General features: G+C 48.3%; 1 protein-coding gene and 1 long non-coding RNA gene across 5 annotated transcripts; one reads left to right on the forward strand and one right to left on the reverse strand.

Annotated features, from left to right (window-relative positions):
- The first annotated feature begins 4,097 nt into the window (after window positions 1-4,097).
- On the forward strand, window positions 4,098-20,829 carry LOC105496760 (malonyl-CoA decarboxylase). The gene is made up of 5 exons (XM_011767338.3): window positions 4,098-4,653; window positions 11,913-12,025; window positions 13,059-13,215; window positions 16,882-17,031; window positions 19,592-20,829. Exons 1-5 carry the CDS (start codon window positions 4,126-4,128, stop codon window positions 20,123-20,125), a joined length of 1,482 nt encoding a protein of 493 aa, XP_011765640.2. The 5' UTR covers window positions 4,098-4,125; the 3' UTR covers window positions 20,126-20,829.
- Window positions 4,704-19,696, reverse strand: LOC139359930 (uncharacterized). 4 transcript variants are annotated; one of them, XR_011616624.1, is made up of 4 exons: window positions 19,607-19,696; window positions 10,653-10,882; window positions 8,645-10,557; window positions 4,704-6,854 (listed from the first exon to the last, which is right to left on the reverse strand). It is a non-coding gene; the product is annotated as an uncharacterized lncRNA (long non-coding RNA). The 4 variants fall into 4 exon arrangements; XR_011616622.1 differs by adding an exon at window positions 11,210-17,105 and having other exon boundaries at window positions 4,704-10,557; XR_011616623.1 differs by adding an exon at window positions 11,210-17,136 and having other exon boundaries at window positions 4,704-10,557; window positions 19,607-19,684.
- Window positions 20,830-25,022: the final 4,193 nt, after the last annotated feature.

Raw genomic sequence — 25,022 nt, forward strand, 5'->3', positions numbered from 1 at the left:
GGCTGGAGTGCAATAGTGCAATCTGGGCTCACTCTAGCCTTCACCTCCCAGGGTCAAGTGATTCTCCTGCCTCAGCCTCCCGAGTAGCTGGGATTACAGGCTTGCGCCACCACGCCCAGCTAATTTTTTGTATTTTTAGTAGAGATGGAGTTTCACCATATTGGCCAGGCTGGTCTCAAACTCCTCAGGTGATCCACCCATCTCAGCCTCCCAAAGTGCTGGGATTTTAGACGTGAGCCACTGCACCCAGCCTAATTTTTTTTTATACTTAAAGTAGACATCTTTTGGGACAACTGCCTAGCCCACACCCTTCTTATCTGAACACTGTGTCCCCACCCAAAAGGCTAAATCCCTAACACCTCTGAGGGCTCCACGCTACCCTGTATCCCAGTCTAGCCCTGATCCAAACTGAACCAATCAGATTCTCTCTACTGAGTCTTTGAAACTGGTAGAGAAATGCTAATGCCTCTGAGGTAGTTCTGTTTTGTTTTGTTTGTTTGTTTTCTTTTGAGATAGAGTCTCGCTCTGTTGCCCAGACTGGAGTGCAGTGGCACAATCTCAGCTCACTGCAACCTCCACCTCCCGGGTTCAAGTAATTCTCTGCCTCAGCCTCCTGAGTACCTGGAATCACAGGCACCTGCCACCACGCCCGGCTAATTTTTGTATTTTTAGTAAAGACGGGATTTCACCATCTTGGCCGGGCTGGTCTTCAACTCCTGACTTCGTGATCTGCCCACCTTGGCCTCCCAAACTGCTGAGATAACAGCCGTGAGTCACCGCGCCTGGCTAATTTTTCGTATTTTTAGTGGAGATGGGGTTTCACCATGTTAGCCAGGATGGTCTCGATCTCCTGACCTCGTGATTCACCTGCCTCAGCCTACCAAAGTTCTGGGATTACAGGCGTGAGCCACCACACCTGGCCAGAATTCTTTATATAATCCAGATACAGACCCTTATCAGATATATGATTTGCAAATATTTCTCCCACTCTGTCGCTCATCTTTTTACTTTATTGATGGTGTCCTTCAATGCATAAAAGTTTCTCATTTTGATGAGGTCCAAGTTATCTGTTTTTCTTTTGTTGTTTGCGCTTGTGATGTCATATTTAAGAAATAATCATATTGCAAAGTCATGAAGATTTACACCTATTTTCCCTTCTAAGGATTTTATAGTCTTAGCTGTTACATTTAGGTCTTTGATCCATTTTGAGTTAATTCTTATATATGCTGTGAGGTAAGTAGGGGTCTATGTTTGTTATTTTGCTTGTAGATGTCTAGTTGTCCCCATCCCATTTGTTGAAAAGACTCTCTTTTACCCACTGAATGGTCTTAAAACCTTTGTCAAAAATCAATTGACCAAGCCGGCACAGTGGCTCACGCCTGTAATCCCAGCACTTTGGGAGGCCAAGGCAGGCAGATCACAAGGTTAGGAGTTCAAGACCAGCCTAGCCAACATAGTGAAACCCTGTCTCTCCTAAAAATACAAAAATTAGCTGGGTGTGGTGGCACGCACCTGTAGTCCCAGCTACTCAGGAGGCTGAGGCAGGAGAATCACTTGAACCCGGGAGGAGGAGGTTGCAGTGAGCCAAGACCATGCCATTGCACTCCAGCCTGAGTGACCGAGTGAGCCTCTGTCTCAAAAAAAAAAAAAAAAAAAAAAAAATCAATTGACCATAGATGTATGGGTTTATTTCTGGATGTTCAGTTTTATTCTATTGATTTTTGTGTTTTATCTTTCTGCCAGTACCACATTATTTTGATTACTGTGGCTTTGTAGTAAGTTTGTTCTTCTTTTTAAAGATTGTTTTGGCCACTCAGGGCCCCCAGCATTTCTATATAAATATTAGAATACGTTTTTCTATTTCTGCAAAAAAAAAAAAAAAAAAGGGCAGTTGAAAAATTTTAATAGGGATTGTATTAGATCTGTAGGTTAATTTGGGGAGTATTGCCATTGTATTAATCTGTTCTCACGCTGCTGTAAAGAAATACTTGAGACTGGGTAATTCAGAAAGAAAAGAGCTTTAATTGGATCATGGTTCCACAAGTTGTACAGGAGACATAGTGGTTTCTGCTTCTGGGGAGGCCTTAGGAGGCTTCCATTCATGGTGGAAGGCAAAGGGGAAGTGAGGAGCTTCACATGGCCAGAGCAGGAGAAAGAGAGGGGGTGGTGATGCACACTTTTAAACAACCGGATCTCCTGAAAACTCACTATACAGTACCAAGGGGGGATGGTGCTAACCCATTTATGAGAGCTCTACCCCTATGATCCAGTCACTTCTTACCAGGCCCCACTTCCAACACTGGGCTTACAATCAAACGTGAGATTTGGTTGGGACACAGATCCAAACCATATTAGCTATATTAACAATAGTACATCTTCCAGTCCATGAACCATGCATGGACCATTCCATTTGTTCAGGTCTTGTTTAATTTCCTTCAATACTGTTCTATGGTTTTCCATCTACCAGTCTCACACTTCCTTGGTTAAACACATTTCTTTTACCCTTTTAGATGTTCTTGTAAATAGAACTGTTTTCTTAATTTCATTTTTGGATTAGAGCAGTCTTTTGAAATAAGGACCTGAGTGGGGAAAAAGCAGAAGATGGCTGTTGACACCTAGAGAAAAACAAGTATAAACACAGAGAAAAAAAAAACAGAAGCCAGAAATTACATTAAAAGGAAGGCACTGGGAAAGTTGAGAAAGAAACAGGGTTGTGGGGGTACGACACTTAGCAAATGCTTAAGCAAAGTCAAGCTTTCAAGACAAGATTCCTAAAGCAAGGCAGCAGTATCCTATGATAGACAAGAGCTCACTCAACAAGGAAAACAAACACCAGAGTTTTGACCAGACCAACTCCCTTAGCCAGCTGGCAATATGGTTTCACCACTTCTTAGAAAAGAGGAACGGAGATGTGTGCTCAAAAGCCACCACTAGGCCTTCAGATTGTTTTGTGTGTGTGTGTCTTGGCAGAATGAGCCAAACATAGTTTCTTCGTGGCCCATAAGATGAGACACACCTAGCAAAAGCTGTCCTCATACAGAACTACCTCCCGGTGTCTTCATCCTGCAAGACCTGCACCAGAGGGTTCTACCTATAGAAATCCTAGCACCTAGATGTAGTCAACCAAGTACATGGCTCCCTCACCCTCCAACCAAAGATGCTATATTTCCATCTGAGTGGAACAAAATCCCACTGTTTCATAATGCCTCCGGCAATTTTGCATGTGGGAGACATGGTTGGTATGTGACATTCTCGTCTACAAATTGTAATGGATTGGGGAAGGAGGGAGAAATAGAGTTCAGGCCTAACTTTCTAGAGGACAAAATAAATCTCTCTTGGTAATTGCAATTATCTGAAAACTATTTCAAAGAAAACTCTGTGTCATCCTGGCATTTGCTCAAGGGCATGGCTTTCCATCAGTCTCTCTGTCTCTGTCTCTCTTACGTACATATGTATGTGTATATGCATACGTATGTGTATATACATGCCTACATATAGACATATTCTCTCTCTCTTCACACACACACACCCCTCCAACCTCTGTGGCTCTGGGAGTCATCTGTGTAAGAAGACCCTGACGCGAATGCTGAGTGCCTAGGCAGGGGTCAAACAAAGGCTACAGGATTGCCACAAACACCTTTAAGCACGCAGATTCTTTGGCTCCTGCCAGACACTGAATCTGAATCTCCAGGATTCTGATTTCAGAGCCCAGGAATCCTCGAGTACAGGAGTTCCCAGGTGACTCTGATGCACCTGGAGGCTGGAGGCGCTCAGATCTAGAGAGGAGGCGGCACTTGTGCAGTGCGGTCGGGGAAGAGAGGAGGGGCTGGGCCGGTGCCTTTAGGCGGCCAGGTGTTAGGACCAGAGGACAAGCCGCCAGCTGAGCCGGAGGAGGCACCGAAGCACCCCAGCCGCGGGCCGGTAACCTTTAGCCACACTTGGCCTAGGGCCTCCGCCAGAGCCGCTCCGCCCCCGCCGCCTCGCCCCGCCGCCCCGCCCTCCAATTGGCCGCCTACCCATCCCGGCCCCCGGCCTCGGCCAATGGGGCCAGCGTGCGCCGGAAGCCGGAAGCCGGAAGCGCGGCAGCGGCGGCTGCGCTCCCCTTCGGCAGCTGTTTTCGGCACCATGCGAGGCCTCGGGCCAGGCTTGACGGCCAGGCGTCTCCTCCCGCTGCGGTTTACCCCGCGGCCGCCCGGGCCCCGGCTGGCTAGCGGGCAGGCGACTGGCGCCCTGGAGCGGGCCATGGACGAGCTGCTGCGCCGCGCGGTGCCGCCGACACCGGCCTACGAGCTGCGCGAGAAAACACCGGCGCCCGCCGAGGGTCAGTGCGCGGACTTCGTGAGCTTCTACGGCGGGCTGGCCGAGACAGCCGAGCGGGCCGAGCTGCTGGGCCGCCTGGCGCGGGGCTTCGGCGTGGACCACGGCCAGGTGGCGGAGCAGAGCGCCGGCGTGCTCCAGCTGCGCCAGCAGCAGCGGGAGGCGGCGGTGCTGCTGCAGGCCGAGGACCGGCTGCGCTACGCGCTGGTGCCGCGCTACCGCGGCCTCTTCCACCACATCAGCAAGCTGGACGGCGGCGTGCGCTTCCTGGTGCAGCTGCGGGCCGACCTGCTCGAGGCTCAGGCCCTCAAGCTGGTGGAGGGGCCGGACGTCCGGGTAAGGGGCCTGCACTCGACCCCCCGGCAGCGCGGACTGGCCGCCCTCCTCGAGTAGTCCTCATTTGCCCCCTCCAAGCCCCACACACCCCACCTTCCCTGCCTGAAACCACGCTCACTTCGCCCGCAGTTACAGCTCACCAACTCTCCCCTTCCCACGCTGAGTCCTGGCCTCGTCAGAGCACACCCCCGCCTCCCTCCAGTCTGTCCTTGAAGTCCTCACTTGTATAGTGTTTACTAAATACTCAGCATTTGGTGGCCTTGAAGGTAACTGTCACCTCCCGTACCTGATTAGTGTGTGCTCTACAGTCTCTTTTTTAATTGTTGTAGCTGATTAAAGTGTTTCATCTATATGGTATACCTGAACTTGAGCATCAGGCTGAGCATCAGGCAGCCTTCTGAGACCCTGAATAGTGTTTCAGAGGTTAATTGGGCACCCGCTATGTGTGAGACATTGTCCTGAGAAGTCCTGTGAAATACACAAAGGTAAATAGGACTCAAGGTCACCACCAGCACCACTCCGGAGTCTCTATGGCTTCTGGCCTTCTCTGTGCTCCGTGACTTTTGGGAGGACATTTAACACCCTGAGTTCGGTACTTACTGTGATGATTCTGAGTTGACTTGAGGTAATCAGGCATTAGCACAGTTCATTCGTGTTAGATGCAGATACAGACTTTGAGATTTAAATGATTATGACCCGAAAGAAGGCCTAAAGCATATACTGTCCTTTTATATTGTTAGTATTAAATACGGCGAAACACTAGCCTGCCCCCCCGCCCTTTTTTTTCTTTTCTTTTCTTTTTTTTTTTTTTTTTTTGAGATAGGGTCTCACTCTGTTCCCTAGGCTGGAGTACAGTGGTGCTTTCACGGCTCACTGCAGCCTCGACTTCCCCAGGCTCAAGCAGTCTTCCCACTTCAGCCTCCTGAGTAGCTGGAACTACAGGCGCAGGCCACATGCCCGGCTTTTTGTTATTTTTTTGTAGAGGGTGCGTTTCACCATTTTGCCCAGGCTTAACCTGCCCTTTTAATTAATGAAAAATGATGTAAATGTTTCAGGAAGTTTTGGACATTCAGAAGTTTGTTATGTACAGTTGGAGTTAAAAAAAAAAAAAATTGAACGATTGAGTGGTTATGACCTGACCCATTTAAGAACTCTAATACTGGTTTAATAGTTTCATTTTCATTCCTTCAGTCTTACGTGGGTGATAACACGTATCCCTTTTACAGTAAAGGAGAAGATGCTCAGGTTGTGTGACTTGTCCTTAAATTCAGAGCAAAAAACTCTTGCTGATCACCCACCCAAATCCAGGGTTCTTTGCCCTATGCTGTATCACTGTCTTACTGTGTGAGTTAATCAGATGTTTATTAGAAACTTTCTTACCTTTTTTGGCTACTTAGATGCATAAAATCGGGCATAATTAAGTATGGGATTAATGTCAAGAGTGACAACAGTGGCCATGATTTGATTCCCCATGATAGCTGGTTAATTTACAGTGCTGTTACTGAGGGCCAGGCATCTTTGGCCATAAGATTCTCAGACAGAAAGCCCACAGTTGCTAATTGCATGACATGAAATCACTCAAGAATTCTTACCGTGTTGAATCGTCATGTTCTGGTCTCAAGCCCGGTCTGAATAGCTGAGCTTTTCTGATCCACACTTGCACATAGTACTTGGCAATATATCATCCCCCCAAGTAAGTGATCAGCTCCTCGAAAACTGGGAAACTTATCTTAAATTTCTTGCATAGCAGAGTGATGAATGAGTCATTGCAATAGATTCCTGGGTGCCCTGGCATGAGACATACTTGACACACTAATCATTCAGCATTTATGTGGAGGTGAGACTGCCCCACACTCTGTCGTAGATTTTTGAGCCTGGAAGGAAGCCACGAAGGGCTGGAAAGGTTTCTTCCCAGCTGGGAGGGTCCTCCTATCAGACACTGGCCAGCTTTGTCCCTCGTTGATTTCTCACATCCGGTCCAATTCTGAATTCCCTGGTTCTGTGAGATGTTGTGGAATACATCCTTTTGTTCTTCCCCACTCAGGAAAACTCTTGGTTGTCACATCGTTGGGAAGGAACACGACTGAACACACTCACATCCAGACTTGACTGTTGAAAGAAAGGAGCTGGCCCCTGGGAAATACAGAGGCTGCTGAGTCCTCAGACATTCACACATTTCCTTGCTTTTTGACCAAGGCTGTCTATATACATAAGGGGAAAAAAAATACATTGCATACTGTAATATTAGGCCAGAAGTCCTGTGGACCAGAGATATCAAACAGAATGAATAATGGCAGCCTGATCTTTGCCTCTGCATATGGTTAGGACATAATGGCTGCAGGAGCCTTTTTGTGATTGCTTTATTGTGCCCCTTCCATTTCTTTACCTAGAAACCCCAACCTTACATTCAGTGCATATAACTGTTAGTAGCCGAACCTGTTAATTCCCTTCCCCTTCCCTTGCTCTGCGTAGTTTTCTCATATATACACATATATATGTATGTGTATGTGTGTGTGTGTGTGTGTGTGTGTGTGTGTGTATATATATAGATGGGTTTTTGTTTTGTTGTTTATGTTTTTTTTTTAGAGATGGGATCTTGTTGTGTTTCCCAGGCTGGTCTTGAACTTCTGGCCTCAAGCAAGCAATCCTCCAGTCCCAAGTGCTGGGATTATAGATCGGTGTGAGCCCAAGTGTAATTTTTTTTAAATCCCTGTCATTTAAACATTTAAATCAGTCTGAGAATAGAGTTACATTTTTCTGTACATATAAACTGTCAACTGGAATCTGATATTGTAACCTATGTGATCTATTTTTTTATCTGATTTTTTTTTTTTTTTTTGAGACAGAGTCTTGCTCTGTTGCCCAGGCTGTAGTGCAGCAGCACAATCTCGGCTCACTTCAACTTCCGCCTCCTGGGTTCAAGTTATTCTCCCACCTCAGTCTCCCGAGTAGCTGGGATTACAGGCACTTGCCAACACTACTGGCTAATTTTTGTATTTTTAGTAGAGACGGAGTTTTGCTATGTTGGCCAGGCTGGTCTCGAACTCCTGACCTCAGATGATCTGCCCGTCTTGGCCTTCCAAAGTGCTGGAATTACAAGTGTGAACCACTGTGCCCGGCTGTGTGCTTTCTTTTTAAAATGTTCTTTTCCTCTGGTCTAAGTGAGTTTGGAGGTTTGTTACCGTGCCTGGATTTGTGGCCACAAAACGTGGAGGAGTTTGTAGGTATGTGTGTCCCTGTGGTTGTGTGGTAGGTGTGGGAATGAGGATGTGATGTGTCTAGGGAGTGGTGGTTTATAGGCTTTTTGTTTTTCTCCAGAGGCCCAGTTGGTTGATGACTTCAGTTTCTTGGAGGTGAAATCCCAGTGAAACCGAGTCGAATCCCCAGTAGAGGGGAAGGTCTGAGCATGGTTCAGCAGTTTGTGGGCACTCAAGGGAGGTTGGCCTTTAATTCGTGGAAAGGGTTCCTGATGGGCAGTTTGGACCTCGGTGGAATGAGAGGTGTTCAAACCTTAACAGAGGCACAGACACTAGAGAGGGACCTGGTTCCCACTGCCACAGCCACCCGGCCATGCTAGACCCTTGTGTATCCTCTGCCTTTTAGTTAATAGAGTACTCTTTGTTGGGTCTAGTAAATTCTGTGCTTAGCTGTGCTAAATGGTACTTATTTTGAGATAGGAAAGTATATCCATAGTATAAAGTGTACACCTGCGGAGTGGAAGCTTATGTGAGTGGGAATTGTCCCCAAGTTTCTCAGCCTCTGCAGTGCTACCCTCATCCATGGCTTTCCACTCCCTTCCCCAACCCAGGGCTTCTGGGCAAGGGAAGGTGACTTTTCTTCCATACCAAAATAAGCAGATCTTGATAGAGCTTCAAAAGAGAGGGAACCATTTTATCTTTTAAAAGGAAAAGTTGGCTGGTCTAAACAGTGTCATACAAGTCAATGGAATTAACAATACAGAATACACAGAGCTGGATGCAGTGGCACGCACCTGTAGTCCCTGCTACTTGCGAGGTTCAGCTGAGCACGGGAGTTCAGCCTGGCCAACATAGCAAGACCTGCCTCTGAAAAAAAAAAAATAAGAAGCACTCCAGCAGAATACACTGAGAACTGTCGCTACCCTTAGCATCGCCAGGATATTCCCAGCAGTTGTGTTTCTCAGTCTTGTATTGGTGATAAATGGTGGCTGAATTAATGCACGCACAGTCGCGGAGGCTTCTTTCCCTGGTGGTGTTTGTATCCCGGCAACCTCGCGGCGTGCCTGAGCAGCTGCTGCCGGTGTTAGAACTGAGCAACGGAGACTTCTGACCTTTAGCCCAGATTCCCAGTTCTCGTGTCCCAGTGTCACATTTTGTAGCTGTCAGGAGCCCAAAATAGAATGAAGAGATTTGTAGGGGAGGAGCTTTCATCAGCCAAACCATTTCTTTCATAATTAATATTGAACTGATAGTAAAACTAGGTATTTTCAGCTTTTTTCCTATCATGAATGTAAGAGAGATGCCGGTACCTCTTACACAGAGCTCAGCTCATCTGTTCCTAACCTGGGGTACAGAAGTCCTCTGGCCCCTGGGATAGTCCATAGGTAAGTATCAGAGGAGTCCATGAACCCCAGGAAAACAGGTGCCCAATTTTATTAATGTGTTTGCAATGTTCTGGGGACAGGGCCTGTGGTTTTTAACACATACTCAAGAGTGTGAGAGGATCCCAGGAAGATTAAGAGCCGCTGTAGTCAAATGCAGAAAATACAGTTTTATAAAGGGCCATTCCGTGACACCTAGCAAACAGTCTCTCTCATCCTCCCCTCCCGCTACGTACTAATCACCGTTCGTTCCATTTTTCCATCTTTCTCATTTGATATCAATCTATTGGTAAACGCTTTGCGAACCGTAGAAATGAATCAGAAGTGGACCCTGCCTTTATGGAGTTTACAACCAAGTAAAGGAGATTCAGTGATGGAATGTAAAGTTAAAAGGAATTGCAGAGATCGTCTGGTTCAGCCACCTATCCAATGCTTAAGTCTGTTTTCAAACAGCTCTGCTGAGTTCTGTCCACCTGTGCTTGTGCTGAGGGTCACCGTCTCCCAGGATGACTTCTGTGGACAGCTCCCGCTATTCAAAAGTTCCTCTTTACACTAAATTGAGTCCATGTCTGACTGTCCATCACTTACACCAGTCGGTCTAGATTTACTTTCCCAGTCCCCATGGGGTCACACAGAACAAATTTGTGGCCTCCTTCATGCCCTAGTGCTTAAACATGTAAAGGGAGATCTCACCTCCTTCCGAAAACGTCTCTGAGCCACCATTCCAAAACCTGCAAGTCTTCCCCAGGTGACAAAGTGCTGAGTCCTTTCACCCTTTAGCAGGAATTAAAAAGTAAAATGATTTTATAAAATTTGGAAGCTGAGGCAGGAGAATCACTTGAACCTGGGAGACAGAGGTTGCAGTGGGCTGAGATTGCACCACTGCACTCCAGCCTGGGTGACAGAGCAAGACTCCGTCTCTTAAAAAAAAAAAAAAAAAAGAAAAGAAAAGAAAATAGCTGTTATAAAGCCACTCTTTATAGGTGTTGCCCATTGTGTTCTTCATGACCCTTATAGAGAGATTCAGAAGGTCATTCTTTTATCAGATGTCCTGAGATGTTTACTGTTATTTAACAATAATGTTCAGTGGATCTGTTGATACATAATTTATGAGTAACAAAGACCCAAAATAGCAGTGATTTGAATATGACAGAAGTTTGTCTCTCGTGTGAAAGTCTGGAGGTCGGCAGCCCAGAGCTGATTCTGCTCTTTGGTGCTCTTGGTGGATCCAGACTTGAATCTTGTCGCTCTGCCCAGAAAAACCTTCATCTCCAAAGCAGCCCAAGATGGCTGCTCCAGTGCCAGCCATCACACCGCCTTCCAGTCTGCAGTGGAAAGGACAAAGAGAAAGATGGGCCAAGGGCTTGCTCCTGCTGTCTTTCCAAGTTCCCCAAAGTGGCTGCAGGAGACCTCTGCTTACCCCTCATTGGCCAGAACTCTGTCACATGGCTACCCCCAGCCACAGGGCAGTCTTTATTCTGGACAGCTGTGTCCCTAGCTGAAAAGCGAGGCTTCTGTTAATTTGGAAGAAAAGGATACAGCCATTGGAGAACAACAAGCTGTGGCTGTGCAGGCGACACCGAGACGACGCTGCTCCTGCTCAGGGCCTTCTGTTCTGGTCTTGCTGGAAAAGCTTCAGTGCAAATATATCTTGGGTGGTCGAGTCAATTCACATCATTTTTGGAAGTAGATAAGAGATAATAAAGGTATAAATAATTGAAGCAAAATTAAGATAATTTCATCACCTCTGAAATGCATTGGTTGCCACATATACTATTATGTCCCTCTAAGGTAGATTTAAAATGCTGCCAGTTATGGCGAGGCGCAGTGGCTCGTGCCTGTAATCCCAGCACTTTGAGAGGCCGAGGCAGGTGGATTGCCTGACCTCGGGAGCTCGAGATCAGCCCGGGCAATATGGCAAAACCCCATTTCTACAAAAGAATACAAAAAAAATTTACCCGGGCGTGTGGAACTCACCTGTAGTCCCAGCTACTTGGAGGGCTGAGACAGGAGGATCACGTGAGCCCAGGAGGTCAAGGCTGTAGTGAGCTGTGTTCATGCCATTGCACTGCAGCCTGGGTGACAGAGTGAGACCCCATCTCTCAAAAAAAATAATGCTGCCAATTAGACTGTGACCCGCCGTCATTCAAAAGCTGCATCCTGACTTGAGAGATGTTAAAATATGAAAATGTACATCTCTCAGTTGATAAAATAGGGCTCCTGGACCAAGTACTTGTTTTTTTTAGGAAACGTAGGAGTAATGTTTTGACGTATCAAAGAAGGTTCCCAAGAGGATGAGGATAGTGCTGCTGACACCCTTGCTGTCTTAGTTTTCCCTTACAGAGCATCTTTCGTTGTTATGTTAATTCGATATAATTAGTATCCTCACTATGGTGAACACCTTGGAACATATTATTTGATTTACGCAACTTAGTTCAAATTGAATTGTTTCCATTCAGGGGTCTTACGGACTGAAGTAGTTAAGTCTAAATAGAGTGTTGAATGAAAGCCTGACTCGGTTTGAGATAAGAGTCTCACAGAGGAATCTCGGGAAAAGCTGTTTGGAGAATCGTCTTGCGCAGTTGTCTGCTTGAGCATTTTCATTCCCTGTGCTGGCCACAACACAGAGATGGGCTTGATCTGTTGCCCATTGAAGGCCTGGGCTTTATCTTCTTTTCAGGAAATGAATGGCGTGCTGAAAGGAATGCTCTCAGAATGGTTTTCCTCCGGGTTCCTGAACCTAGAACGGGTCACCTGGCATTCACCGTGTGAAGTGCTTCAGAAAATTAGTGAGTAAGTATTAAGGTTTTCATTTGCTTTGTACATATATGTTTCATGTATATTTATGTATGTTTTATATTGGCTAAAAGCCAATCTATCTTCATTCACATGTACAGTTTATTTCAAGTCTAATAAAATCCAAACACAGTATTTGCAAATGCTGCGGCCGTCACCACACATGATACTAAGATCATGGAGGAAGAGGAAGGGGCACCGAGAGAAACCGATGCGTGTGTCAGGGACCTGCGTGGGTTCTTATTTATGTCCTCTTATTTAAAGCAAACACGCCCATTTTCTCTCTTCCCAAGACCCCATGATCAGAGTTGCAGAAACTCACTGGACCAAGCATATGCATTCGTAATCAAAACAGCATTTGGCCCACCTGGTGGTTAAGATTTTTCCCTGGGTTAAAATCTCTAAACAAGCTATATCATGCGTTACCTCCAGGACCCAGTATCACACAGGCTAGCATGTCATGGTGGCCTCACAACCCGGGACTCTTTGCACGTAGGTGTCTTCACATTACAAGTTGTCCCATGGAATCCAAGGTTTGAAAAGTGTCCTATTTGAAATGTAACCAATTCAAAGGACTGACAGTGCCTGCTGCCATTTCACGTGCTGAAAACAAAATAGCAGTGGGGTGAGGTTGCTAGAAGACACCAGATGAGCCCCGTGTTTGCAGCGCTGACAGGGCTTCACGGAGATCCCGAGGAAAGAGAAGACACAGTGTTCGACACCAAGCATTTGATTAGGTTTCACCTGAAAATCTGCATGAATCCTTCCCCGGAGCCTCACAAACTCCTCTTAAAACTGGGGTTAAAATTGGAGCACCGTTTTGTGTGTAAAATGGTCATTCACTGTAGTTCCTCTCAGTGGGTGCTGTTTCTCATGAAAATGACTTTCCTTGACTCTTCCAGAAGAGTCCATTAAAGCTCTATTTAAAGAACTTGTTTGACTTAGATGAATAGTATGAATAGGAGTCAGCAACCATTACTTAAGTTGTGAATTATGCATTTGTCTTATCTCTTTATAAATTTCGCCCCAGGGCTGAGGCTGTGCATCCTGTAAAAAACTGGATGGACATGAAGCGCCGCGTTGGGCCCTACAGAAGATGTTACTTCTTTTCTCACTGTTCAACTCCTGGGGAGCCCCTGGTCGTTTTGCATGTGGCACTGACTGGTGACATCTCCAGCAACATCCAGGTACCTGCGATGGTCAATCAGGGACAAGATAGGCACCCCACAGAGCACAGAGCCCCTCGTGTTTTTGTTTTGTTTTGTTTTGTTTTTACTTGATTTTATCCTCTTTTTTTTTTTTTTTCTTTTCAAATAAATGGTTCTGGGCTTTTTAATTGGTTACATAAAATCTCCAGATTTGTAGGTGTAGAGTGTAGAAGTGTAGCGGGAAGACAGTTATGGAGCAAGGAGAGCATTCATCTGACTGCATTGATCTTAGGTTGAGATACAGTTAAAGTCTATCACAGAACGTGTTTGTGAGGCAGAAAATAATTGTGAAGGGAGAAGAGACGGGATACCTGGTTCATACATGGTTCACCTTTACAGCTTTTGTTAAGTGCCTGTGGGGAGTTTTGAAAGATACTTGATTAGAAAATTGAAAGAGACACATCTCTCATGCCTGATGTGGGCCCAGGACACTCCCCGGCGAGTGGAGGTTATGGGACTTGGGGTTGATAGCCCCGTCCTGTGGCAAGCTGCTCTGCTCCTGGATGAGTTTGGCAACAATGTCTGAAATGCTCCTGCAGGCCCACAGGGGCAGAAGAACCAGGGACCACATTGCAGGGTCTGGAAATGGGAGTGCTAAAGACAGGTGGCAGGGAGCATGAGACCCCTGGGGCAGCGCAGGTTTGCTTAGGCCAGGAGGACAGGAGGGCCTGTTAGGAAGCTAAGTGGATGATGGCCCATCACAAGGTGAGTGCCCTAAGCAGGTGTCCCGCTGAGAAGTTAGAGAAGTTGAGTAGGGCATATGAGCAGACGTTCCTGATCACCAAGGAGAAACGCATTCCCTTACAATGTTTGTGTGTAGAAGAGTCACACTCCAACGTCCTGTTGGTGCGACTAGGGGCCATTCTGACTTCTCTGAGGGCAGTTTGGCAACATGGATGAAAATTCAGAATGTGCATTCCTCCTGGCCTAAAAAGTCCACTCTTAGGAACTTCTCCTGGGGAGATTCTCAGCCCTGAGAGTCAGATGGCTGTTCTTGCAGCATTGCTGACAGTTTGAAAGGCTGGAGATGATATCCGAGGGCCCATCAGGAGAGAATGGGCTCCAGGAGGGCGGTGTAGACACATGGCGCGGCCTCACGTACATCGGATATCTGTACATGTGTTTAAATATTGATGTGGGTTTATATTTTGACATGGAAAACCAGCCTTGACCTATTGTCGAGTAGAAGTTCAGGTTTACACAGTAGCTTGTGTGTGGTGTGGTCTTATGAATAATATTAATAAAATCTGTTGAGTATATGCTCTGTGCTTGTCAGTCTGTGAAGCACATTTTGTGTGTTACTGTTCAGAGCATCCTGTGATTTAGGTGTTTTTTGTTTGTTTGTTTGTTTGTTTTAAACAGAGTTTCTCTCTTCTTGCCCAGGCTGGAGTGCAATGGTGCTATCTCGGCTCACTGCAACCTCTGCCTCCCAGGTACAAGCGATTCTCCTGCCTTAGCCTCCTGAGTAGCTGGGATTACAGGCATGTGCCACCATGCCTGACTAATGTTTTTGTATTTTTAGCAGAGACAGGGTTTCACCATGTTGGCCAGGCTGGTCTCGAACTCCTGACCTCAGGTGATCTGCCGTCCTTGGCCTCCGAAAGTGCTGGGATTATAGGCGTGAGCCACTGCGCCTGGCTGATTTAGGTATTACTATGAGAAAACTGAGGCTTAGGGGAACATCTGTAACTTACCTATGATCATAGAGCAAGTAAGGGTGGAACTGGAATTCAGACCCAGCTCACGTCCTGACTCTGAGGGGAGATGCCTTCCTTATGTGTAAATTGAGCATATGCATTTGGGCACGTGAGAATGTGTATGGGTGCGCAGTCCTGTGTACATTTGTGTGCATACCGAGAGCCTCTGAGACAGCCTGGAAAGGTGTTCATCAAAAGGGCAGCAGCAACAGGCATGGGGATTAGATTTTGGAGTAATTTGTTATTTTTTCTTCATGCATGGTTTTTTTTTTTTTTTCGCCTCTTTTTGTTTTATTCACTTTGCCTTACAATTCTTTTTGCCTCTTTGACATTACATATACCTCACTCGTATAACTGAAGAAAGTTTTGTTTTTATTTTGAAAACTTTAAAAAAAGATTGCTGGGATTTTTGCATAAGGAATCACAAGATAACTTACAGACTTCTTAAAAAACAAAGGAGAACCGGGCATGGCGGCTCAGGCCTGGAATCCCAGCACTCCAGGAGGCCAAGGCAGCCGGATCACCTGAGGTCAGGAGTTCCAGACCAGCCTGGCCAACATAGTGAAACCCCGTCTCTACTAAAAATACAAAAATTAGCCGGTGTAGTGGTGTGCGCCTGTAGTCCCAGCTACTTGGGTGTCTGAGGCACAAACGAGAATCGCTTGTCAGTAGGCAGAGGTTGCAGTGAGCCGAGATCGTGCTGCTGTACTCCAGCCAGGGCGACAGAGCAAGACTCCGTCTCAAAAAAAAAAAAAAAAAAAAAGAGAGGAGATAAGCCTGGGAGTGATGTGAAGGGAGTTCTGTTCTGTGAACCACAGAGCTCTTCCATAGAGCACGGTGCGGGACAGCGGGCCCCTCTCGGTCCTTAGAGGATGTGTCCTTCTTGTCATGAGCTCTCCCCATTTCCTCACAGCAGTGTTTCTTCACTTTGTAAGAGTCACTGACCCTATTAAGAATCTGAAGGGAAAAACACTGAGGGCGTTTTCCTCAGGACAGATATGCATAGACTCACACATTCCATACACTGTTTCAGAAAGTTCCTGGACTGACTACCAGACCTCATCTATGTGGTCTAAGCTAAACACTCCCACTTCCAGAATCGAAGGTAGCTGGTAGAAGTTAAAATAGTTTACATGGGTTCTTCAAAAGTAAGCTGGTGTAACCTGCTTCAAAGCAAATGAAAAAGTAGCCCCCTGCTATTCCACTGTTATCCAGTGAGCTTTGGAGTATTAAGGATTATGCTTCTGAGTATTAGGGATTAGAAAACGCTGCCATCAGAATGAGAGGCAGTAAACTCAGATTTCAGCTAAGCGACTTCCTAGTCTAGCTCGTTTCTTAGAATGCCTCGCCGGGACGTCTGTGTTACTGTTTAGGAAAAACAAAGATGGCATGAAACCCAAAAGGTACATGAGAAAGTCAAACAAAGGTATATTTCCTAAAAGAAAAGTATATAGGACTGCATATGGCCTCTTGAGCAATTTGAAAAACCTAGGGTTCAGAGAAAAGGAAGAAAAGCAATTCAGTGGTGGGAAACATCAGCCCTTTAGGAGAAGCCGAAGGAACTGGAGCTGTTTGGTCTCGAGGATCCGTGTGTTACCGCTGAGTGTTGGCAGGAGAGTTACGGAGCAAGTTTTTGTTTGCACAGAGGCCTAAAAGAGACAGAAAGGGACATCCATTGCTCTTCAGCAAAGTTTGCATGAAAATTTCAAAATGGTAGAAACGATGCAGCACCGAGGACCCCCAGGGAAGCTGTGGAGTTGCCTCCTCCAGAGAGTTTTCGAAACAGGGCAGCTTTTAGGCTCCATAGCCTACACCCCAGTCGGGGAGCCGAGGTCTCTTCCAGCTCTTCCAGTGCTCTGAGAATTGTCTTCTGGTCCCAGCGACAGGGTTGCCATGTGGGCTGCAGAGTGGCCAGGCCAACCTTAGGACCATCGTTGGTGTTTTCCAGGCAATCGTGAAGGAATGTCCTCCATCAGAAACGGAAGAGAAGAACAGAATTGCTGCTGCGATCTTTTATTCCATCAGTTTGACCCAGCAGGGACTCCAAGGGGTGGAGCTGGGAACATTCCTCATAAAGCGAGTCGTCAAGGAGTTGCAGGTAAGCGCCGCGCAGGGAGCCCCGGTCACGCTTGGCTTCCGTGTGGTCAGGTCCGTGAACTCGTGGGGTGTCAGCTGCCACGAAGGACATGGATGAAGACAGAAGCTAAAGGGAGCATCAGGGAGTAGAAGAAGTGCCAGAGGCCCCTCAGCAACTCCTAGGAGCCATGAGTCTCCCAGAGAGATGAGAATGATGCTGAGAGAGGCCTCCGGCCCAGCCTCCTGCAAGATGCACTTGTGTTCTGAGGTCATCAGCTCTCTAGGGCGACCTCATTCTGACCTGCCCAGGATACTCTTGATTTCATGTGTCGTCCTGGTGTAAGTGTCACTCTGAAGTGTCCCAGCCAGATGGCATAGCTGATGGTCATCCTGCCATGCCTGTCCTCCCCCCTGCCCCTGCCCACACTCTCAGGGCCTCTGACACGTGACATGCTGTTAGCATGGGCCTTCTCATGGCCTGTGAGGGAGTGCTGAGGTGAGACCAGACAGCTCGAAGGTAAATGCATCAGCTTCGTTTTGATCTAACTCCCCTTTCTTGGCTGCCCTGTGAAAAACACATGCACCATCCTACATCAGAAATATTGATGTTCACTCTGGGCCTAGGCTTTCAAAAACCACCAACCTCATCAGGGGCTTGGATAAATTCCAATGAGTAGAATCTAATGATTAGGTGCAGTAGCTAGATGTTTGCTAGTGAGTGGCTCTGAGCAGGGTGTTCTCTGCGTTGGGGGCTGCAGTTGGCTGCAGCAGAGCCCTTCGAGGACGACAGTGTGGAGTGGGAACGTTTACACGCTCCTAGTAAATTCATAATCAGTTTCAAATTGAAGCCCTCAGGATTCAGCTGCATATGGGCTTCATTACCACGCCGCCATGTTTCCCCCCGGGTAACAATAAGCCACAGCTCCTTCCCAGTTTCCTCGTTCCTCTGTCTTCGCTGAGGGTGGTGATGAGCAGGGTGGGGTGGGGAAATGTAGCAGGGTAAGGAAGGCAGGAAGAGGAGGAGCATATCCCAGGATTCAGGGGAGTTAGGCCTTAGCCCAGCCGCTGTCCTGAGGGTGCCAGTTACCTGCCCCTGGGCAGCTGCCTAGAAGTTCTCAAAGGGGGTCTAGAAGGGAACGAATGGCCTCTCTGCATGGAGGCGCTCGTCAGGGTTTACAAAAGCAAACACAGGTGGGCTCAGTGGCTCACGCCTGCAATCCCAGCTGAGGCAGGCGGATCACTTGGGGTCAGGAGTTCGAGACCAGCCTGGCCAATGTGGTAAAACCCCGTCTCTACTAAAAGTACAAAAATTAGGCATGGTGGCGCATGCCTGTAGTCCCAGCTACTCGGGAGGCTGAGGCAGGAAAATCACTTGAACCCAGGAGGCGGAGGTTGCAGTGAGCCAACATTGCACCATTGCACTCCAGCCTGGGAGCAAGACTGTCTCAAAAAAAAATAATAATAAAAGGCAAAAAATCCGAGAGCTACCACGAATGCCCAATGAGAGGAACATGGTGAGGAAAATCCTAATAGTCTTCTCTTTTCATATTACTCTGTGGTTAAAATTCTGTGTTTTTGAATTTTAAATGATAATGAGAAAATGCTCACGATATAAATTCATAATGCAAAATATAAAATGTGTCTCACCCATACAAAAATCACATCAGGAAACACCAGGAGTTTGCTTTAGCAGACTATTGAGAGTAGTTTTCTCAATGTAGTGGAGTATGATGGTTTTATTTTCTTCTGTCATTAATTTTTTTTAAAAAAAGCTATAGTGAGCATGTATTAGGTTTATAATCCGAAAGTAGTGGGTTGTTGGAAATGATCATGAGATCTCTACCTAGTTGGAACAATAACGATTGAACCGTGTCATGTGATATGGAGAGATACCTGCAGCGTCCCCCTCCTCCTCCTCTACCCCGTTCTGCACCCACTGTGGTGTGGCTGGGCAGCTCGTCGCTCACTCATCAGTCCCTGGCCACTCGTGTGCCCAGCAACAGAGCAGCTTCTGGGGCCTGACAGGTGGCCATGGGAGGAGCACAGTGTACGAGAAAGACAAGGTCTGCAGTGAGTAGCTGCGGTGCACCAAGCCCCACTCCCCACTGGCCAGCTGTCTGGTTTTAGGCAAGTCCCCGAGCACTCTAGTCTCGGTTTTGCCGACATGAGAAGGGATGTGGAGACGGAGACGCCCTGCCTCGGGGAGTCAGGATGCCTCCAGGGTCTGGCACACATCAGGTTCCTGATAAATATTTCCTGCTGGGCCTGGTGGCGCGTGCCTGTGGTCCCAGCTACTCAGCAGGCCGAGGCAGGAGATGGCTTGGACTCGGGAGATGGAGGCTGCAGTGAGCCATGATGACGCCACTGCACTCCAGCCAGGGCAATAGAGCAAGACCCTGACTCTAAGAAATAAAAAACAACAGTTCCTTGAAAGAAGATAAATAACATGTACCAAATGTCACTGTGACCACTACACAGCAGCATATGAGCCGTAGGTTGAGAGGTGCTCATCTGTTGGTAGTGTACCTGCTGAATTTGTGTGTTTTCTCCGCCTTCCCTTCCACCCCAACCATGCTTTACAGCGAGAGTTTCCTCACCTTGGAGTGTTTTCGAGTCTGTCACCTATACCTGGATTCACCAAATGGCTTCTGGGGCTTCTGAACTCGCAAGTGAAGGATCACGGGAGGAATGAACTCTTCACAGATTCGGAGTGTAAGGAAATCTCGGAGATCACAGGTGGCCCCACTAACGAGACCCTCAAGCTCCTCCTCGGCAGCAGCGAGTGGGTGCAGTCGGAGACCCTGGTGCGGGCGCTGCAGACTCCGCTCATGAGGCTGTGCGCCTGGTACCTGTATGGAGAGAAGCACCGCGGCTACGCGCTGAACCCCGTGGCCAACTTCCACCTGCAGAATGGGGCGGTGCTGTGGCGCATCAACTGGATGGCGGATGTGAGCCTCAAAGGCATCACCGGCTCCTGCGGCCTCATGGCCAACTACCGCTACTTCCTGGAGGAGACGGGCCCCAACAGCACCTCCTACCTCAGCTCCAAGAACATCAAAGCCTCTGAGCAGGTGCTCAGCCTAGTGGCCCAGTTTCAGAAGAACAGCAAGCTCTGACAGTAAACCTTTCCTAAAGCACAGGGCCCCAGCTAAGAAAATGATCGTTTTCAGGAGGGGCCGGGAGTTCTATATCTGAAGGAGTTTTCCAAGCAAAGCCAAAGTTCACTGTGTTCTTGGCCCACAGCCAGGCCACGCTGTGAGGCCAGGCCTCAGCTTCCCTTGCCTTGGGCGAGACGCGCCCAGTGCAAGACGGTTGTGGGTGCGGGTGCACACAGATAGGTGGGTTGCTGTGCTGTCTCCAGAAGACTTCTCGTTGCCCTTGACCTGGCTCCCTGCCCGGGGCTGGTGCTGTGGTACTTACATCTTCAGGAAGCTGTGCAGCCTCTGCCATTATCGTCCCAGGGGGATCCGGCATCCTCCTAAGGACCAGGGCGAGTGGCCCAGATAAGAGTAGGTGTTCCTTTGCGCTCACAAAACAGAATGCGGCGATGGTTGCTTTAGCCATTTCTCACCATGCAATGCAAAGGGATAAAGGACTGTGCTACACTTCCCAGTTAAATTCTGAAGCTCATAAATGTATGCAAAGGTTTGTGACTTTGCACAACATGTGTGTAGTAAGTTAAATCGTGGAACACAAAAATGCTGCTGCTTGAGGCATAAGTTGAATGATAGGCTTTAAAGATCAGGGATTCAGGTTCATAATGAACTTCACAGTATAGAACATGTTTGTTCTGTAAAGCATTAAACATCTGGTTATGTAATGGTGGTCATCTTTAAGATTAGAGACCTGGGAAGGCTGGAATCAGCCAGCCAGCCTGTGGGGAGTTTGGGATGAAGGAGTCTGGGGGGTGTGGGACGAGAACAAAGATGAAGGAAGGGGCAATCACTGTGCTTGTGGGAGGAAGGCGAGTGTGTTTGTGTGTGTGTGTGTATCAGGGCACATCTGTGTGCGTGTGCACAAGTGTCTATCAGTGCACGTGTGAGTGCATGTGCACGAGCGTCTGTGTATCAGGGCACGTCTGTGTGTGCACGAGCGTCTGTATCAGGGCACATCTGTGTGCATGTGCACCAGCATCTCTGTGTGTATCAGGGCACGTCTGCATGTGCTCACACATATTTGTGTGTCTGTGTGCGCGTGTCCGCATTTGCCCTGTCCTCGGATTGGCAGACAGATCCCTCGCCTTCCTTGCCTTTCGTCTCCCAGACTGGTGCCAGGCCCCTTCTCTGTCTTCTGCGTACGGCATGTTGCCTCATGACAGACGGTGGGATGGTGGAAGCTGTCTCATGCCTCTTGTTCTCCGGGCTGATTCTGAAAGCACCAGAGTGGCTTGCAAGCCAATCACTGCAATCTTGGCAGCCTGCCGGCCCTTCCTGCGGGCAGAGTTCTTTACCACAAGCATCCCCAGACCCTCAGGCCTGCGGAAACCTCCTGGGCCTTACCGTCTTTGCTTAGCTTTTGGCCTAAAAAGCTAGGATCACCCGTTCCGGATCACTCTGGCAGCCTTTCAGATCCGGTGGCACCCTTCCCGGCTGTGTCCCTCACCTGTGCTGTCTGGTTCTCTCTTGTGTGGAGAGGGGGTGATAGGAATTCCTGCCACACAGGCTGCTGGGAGGACGGGCTCAGGTGACATCCGAGGAGACTTTGGCTCACCAGAGGAGTTTGTAGATGTCAGTCATCCCCAAGTCACTAGGAACTAGCACTCCTGAGGTGGGTCTCGGAATAGTGTTCAAATCCATTTCACTATTGTGGCCAAGGAGCCCTCCCTCCAGCAAGGCCGCTCATCACATCACGTTACTCTTTAGGCCAAATGTGACCCCCGCCCCTGGGTTTTATTTATCACTAAGGCACAGTTTCTTAACTGTTTGTGAGTTACAGATCACTGAAATTCTGGTGAAAGCCAGGTGGGCCTTGCCACAGGAGAACACATATGCAGTGCACAGGAGAACACATACAGAGTGCACAGGAGAACACATACAGAGTGCACAGAAGAACATGCACACACAGTGCACAGAAGAACATGCACACATAGCACACAGGAGAACACACACAGTGTACAGGAAAACACTGCACAGGAGAACACTGCACAGAACACACACAGTGCACAGAACACACTGCACAGGAGAACACACACTGCACAGAACACACACACTGCACAGAACACACACACTGCACAGAACACACACACTGCACAGAACACACTGCACAGGAGAACACACACTGCACAGAACACACAGAGTCCATAGGAGAGCACACAGTACACAGCAGGACACACGCAGTGCACAGAACACCCGCCATGCACGGAACACACGCGGTGCACAGGAGAACCTAGTGCACAGAGCACACACCCTGTGCACAGTTTTGTTTTGTTTTGCTTTTGCAATTGCAGGGAGCTCCCTGGCCCCCCACAGCCATTCATAGAACCCATTCTGTTTGGGATAAAAACAGATCTCCGCCAGCTCACGTGAGGCTAGGCACCAGTTCCTCAAAACATTTTTGGGCAGCTAGCAGCTCATCTCACCAGGTTGAGGCTGCTGCCTGTGAACAGTTGACAGACCCAAAGGCAGCCAGAATGTTCTGTGTCAGAGAGCCTTGTCTAACGGGCAGAGCTGGGAGACACCCAGGAAGACCCCCAGCCCATACCTGTTCTCAGGCCTGAGGTTCATTCTCATTCTCTCCCCCTTCCCTTTCCCCTTCCTCCCTCCTGCCCTCGAATCTGCAAGGCCTCTCCGGGTGGCTGTGTTCTGCCCGGGCCTCCCAGGCTCCAAGATCACTGCCTTCGGGGAGCCCAGGAAGAGCTGCACATCCACTGCCTCTGTGTGGCAGGCGTGTCCAAGACTGCAACTCCTAGTTCCCACCTTTCACACCTCATCTCTTTAACCTCTTATGGAAAATTTCAAACATATGTAAAAGCAGGGAGAAATTGTATAACAAAGCTACAGACCTATCACCCAGCTTCCACAGTCATCAGTGGTTTTCTGTTTTTACCAGACTTTATCTTGGTACTTCTTATAATGCTTCACATTTAGCAGGTCCTCAGTGAAGATTGGATGGATGGATGAAAGGAAGATGGATGGATGGATGGATGGATGGATGGATGGATGGATGAAAGGAAGATGGATGGATGGATGGATGGATGGATGGATGGATGGATGGACAGATGGACGGACGGACAGACATTAATAGTGGAGCATTAATGGAAGGAAGGAAGATGAGTGGATGGATGGATGGTGGAGGGTGGATAGAAGGAAGATGGATATATGAATAGATGGCTGGGTGGATGGAAGGATGGAAGGAAGGTGGATGGATGGATGGTGGAGGGTAAAGTGGGTTTTTTTTGTTTGTTTTGTTTTTGTTTTGAGACAGAGTCTCACTCTGTTGCCCAGACTGGAGTGCAGTGGCCGGATCTCGGCTCACTGCAAGCTCCACCTCCCGCGTTTATGCCATTCTCCTGCCGTAGCCTCCCGAGTAGCTGGGACTACAGGCGCCCGCCACCTCGCCCGGCTAGTTTTTTTGTATTTTTTAGTAGAGACGGGGTTTCACCGTGTTAGCCAGGATGGTCTCCATCTCCTGACCTTGTGATCCGCCCATCTCAGCCTCCCAAAGTGCTGGGATTACAGGCTTGAGCCACTGTGCCCAGCCAGGGCAGAGTTTTAATGGAAGGAAGATGGATGGATGAATAGATGGATGGAAGGAAGATGGTTGGATGGAATGATGGATGGATGGTAGAGGGTGGATAGAAGGAAGGAAGATGGATGGATGAATAGATGGCTGGGTGAATGGAAGACGGGTGGGTGGGTGGGTGGGTGGATGGATGGATGGATGGATGGATGGATGGATGGATGGTGGAGGGCAGAGTGTTAATGGAAGGAAGATGAATGGATGGATGGAGGGTAGAGGGTAGGTGGAAAGGATAGGATGGATGGATGGATGGATGGATGGATGGATGGATGGATGGATGGATGGATGGTGGAGGGTATATGGAAGGAAGAGGATGGATGATGGAAGATGGATGGATGGGTGGGCAGATGAATTGATGGCGGAGGATGTTAGGATGGGTGGATGGATGTATTAACATCCCTTCTCCATGCCTCAGTCCCCATCATAAGCAGAAAGAGCCTGTGGTCCCTCTATGATACTGCACTGAACCAAAATTCCCCTCACTTCATGGGTGTTACAAACCTCTCATCATCTGTTTACCTCTCACTCTTACTGTAGAACCTCTGGGAAGTCAGGTGGCTTCTAGCTCCTCACTTTTCCTGAGGGATGATCTGACCACCCAGTCTTCCCTATGTCGTCTTTCACACAGTGGCAGTGCAGAACAAAAGCAGACAGCAGCCGGGTCTGAGGGTGATAAAAGGCTACTCACTAGGTCCTAGTGTTCTGAACTACATCCTACAGGAAAGTGCTCTCAGTGCCCAGGTGACATCATCAAAAGAGGAACACAGTGCCAAGAGGGCAGGGGCTCAGTCTCACAGACCTGGTTTCTGTCCCACTTGCTCTCAGGAACCCTGGGCAACCACTCTGACGACAGTGTCTTCCTCTGGAAAGCGTCCAGCAGTGTTGGGCTCACAGTAGGTGCACAATAAATTGTCATGAGTACTTTCCACTGTGTCCCAAGTTCAAGGCTGAAGTCACAACCTCACCCCTGCCACAGAGCCTGCTCCCCTGAGAGCTCCCTGTCTCAGTCTGAGGCCCAACCTATGTTTCTGGAGCCCAGGTCCCATCCCATCTCAGGGGCTGCCTTGCTCCGTTCCCCCCCATCCCAGGCTTAAGTTCCAGCTCTCCTTATCTACTGGAGCCCTGTCATCTGTGGGTCAGGTGCTCCCCAGCTCCTTCCATCCCAACCACAGGGTTTCACAAGAGGCCCAACCCTGCACCCTGCTAGGGTTCAGACTTGAAGGGTGCACTGGAGTTGGGGTGCACCTGCTCTGACCTGTTCATGGGCTCCTTTTT

The sequence above is a fragment of the Macaca nemestrina genome, chromosome 18 (assembly GCF_043159975.1).
Source record: "Macaca nemestrina isolate mMacNem1 chromosome 18, mMacNem.hap1, whole genome shotgun sequence".
NCBI lineage: Eukaryota > Metazoa > Chordata > Mammalia > Primates > Cercopithecidae > Macaca > Macaca nemestrina.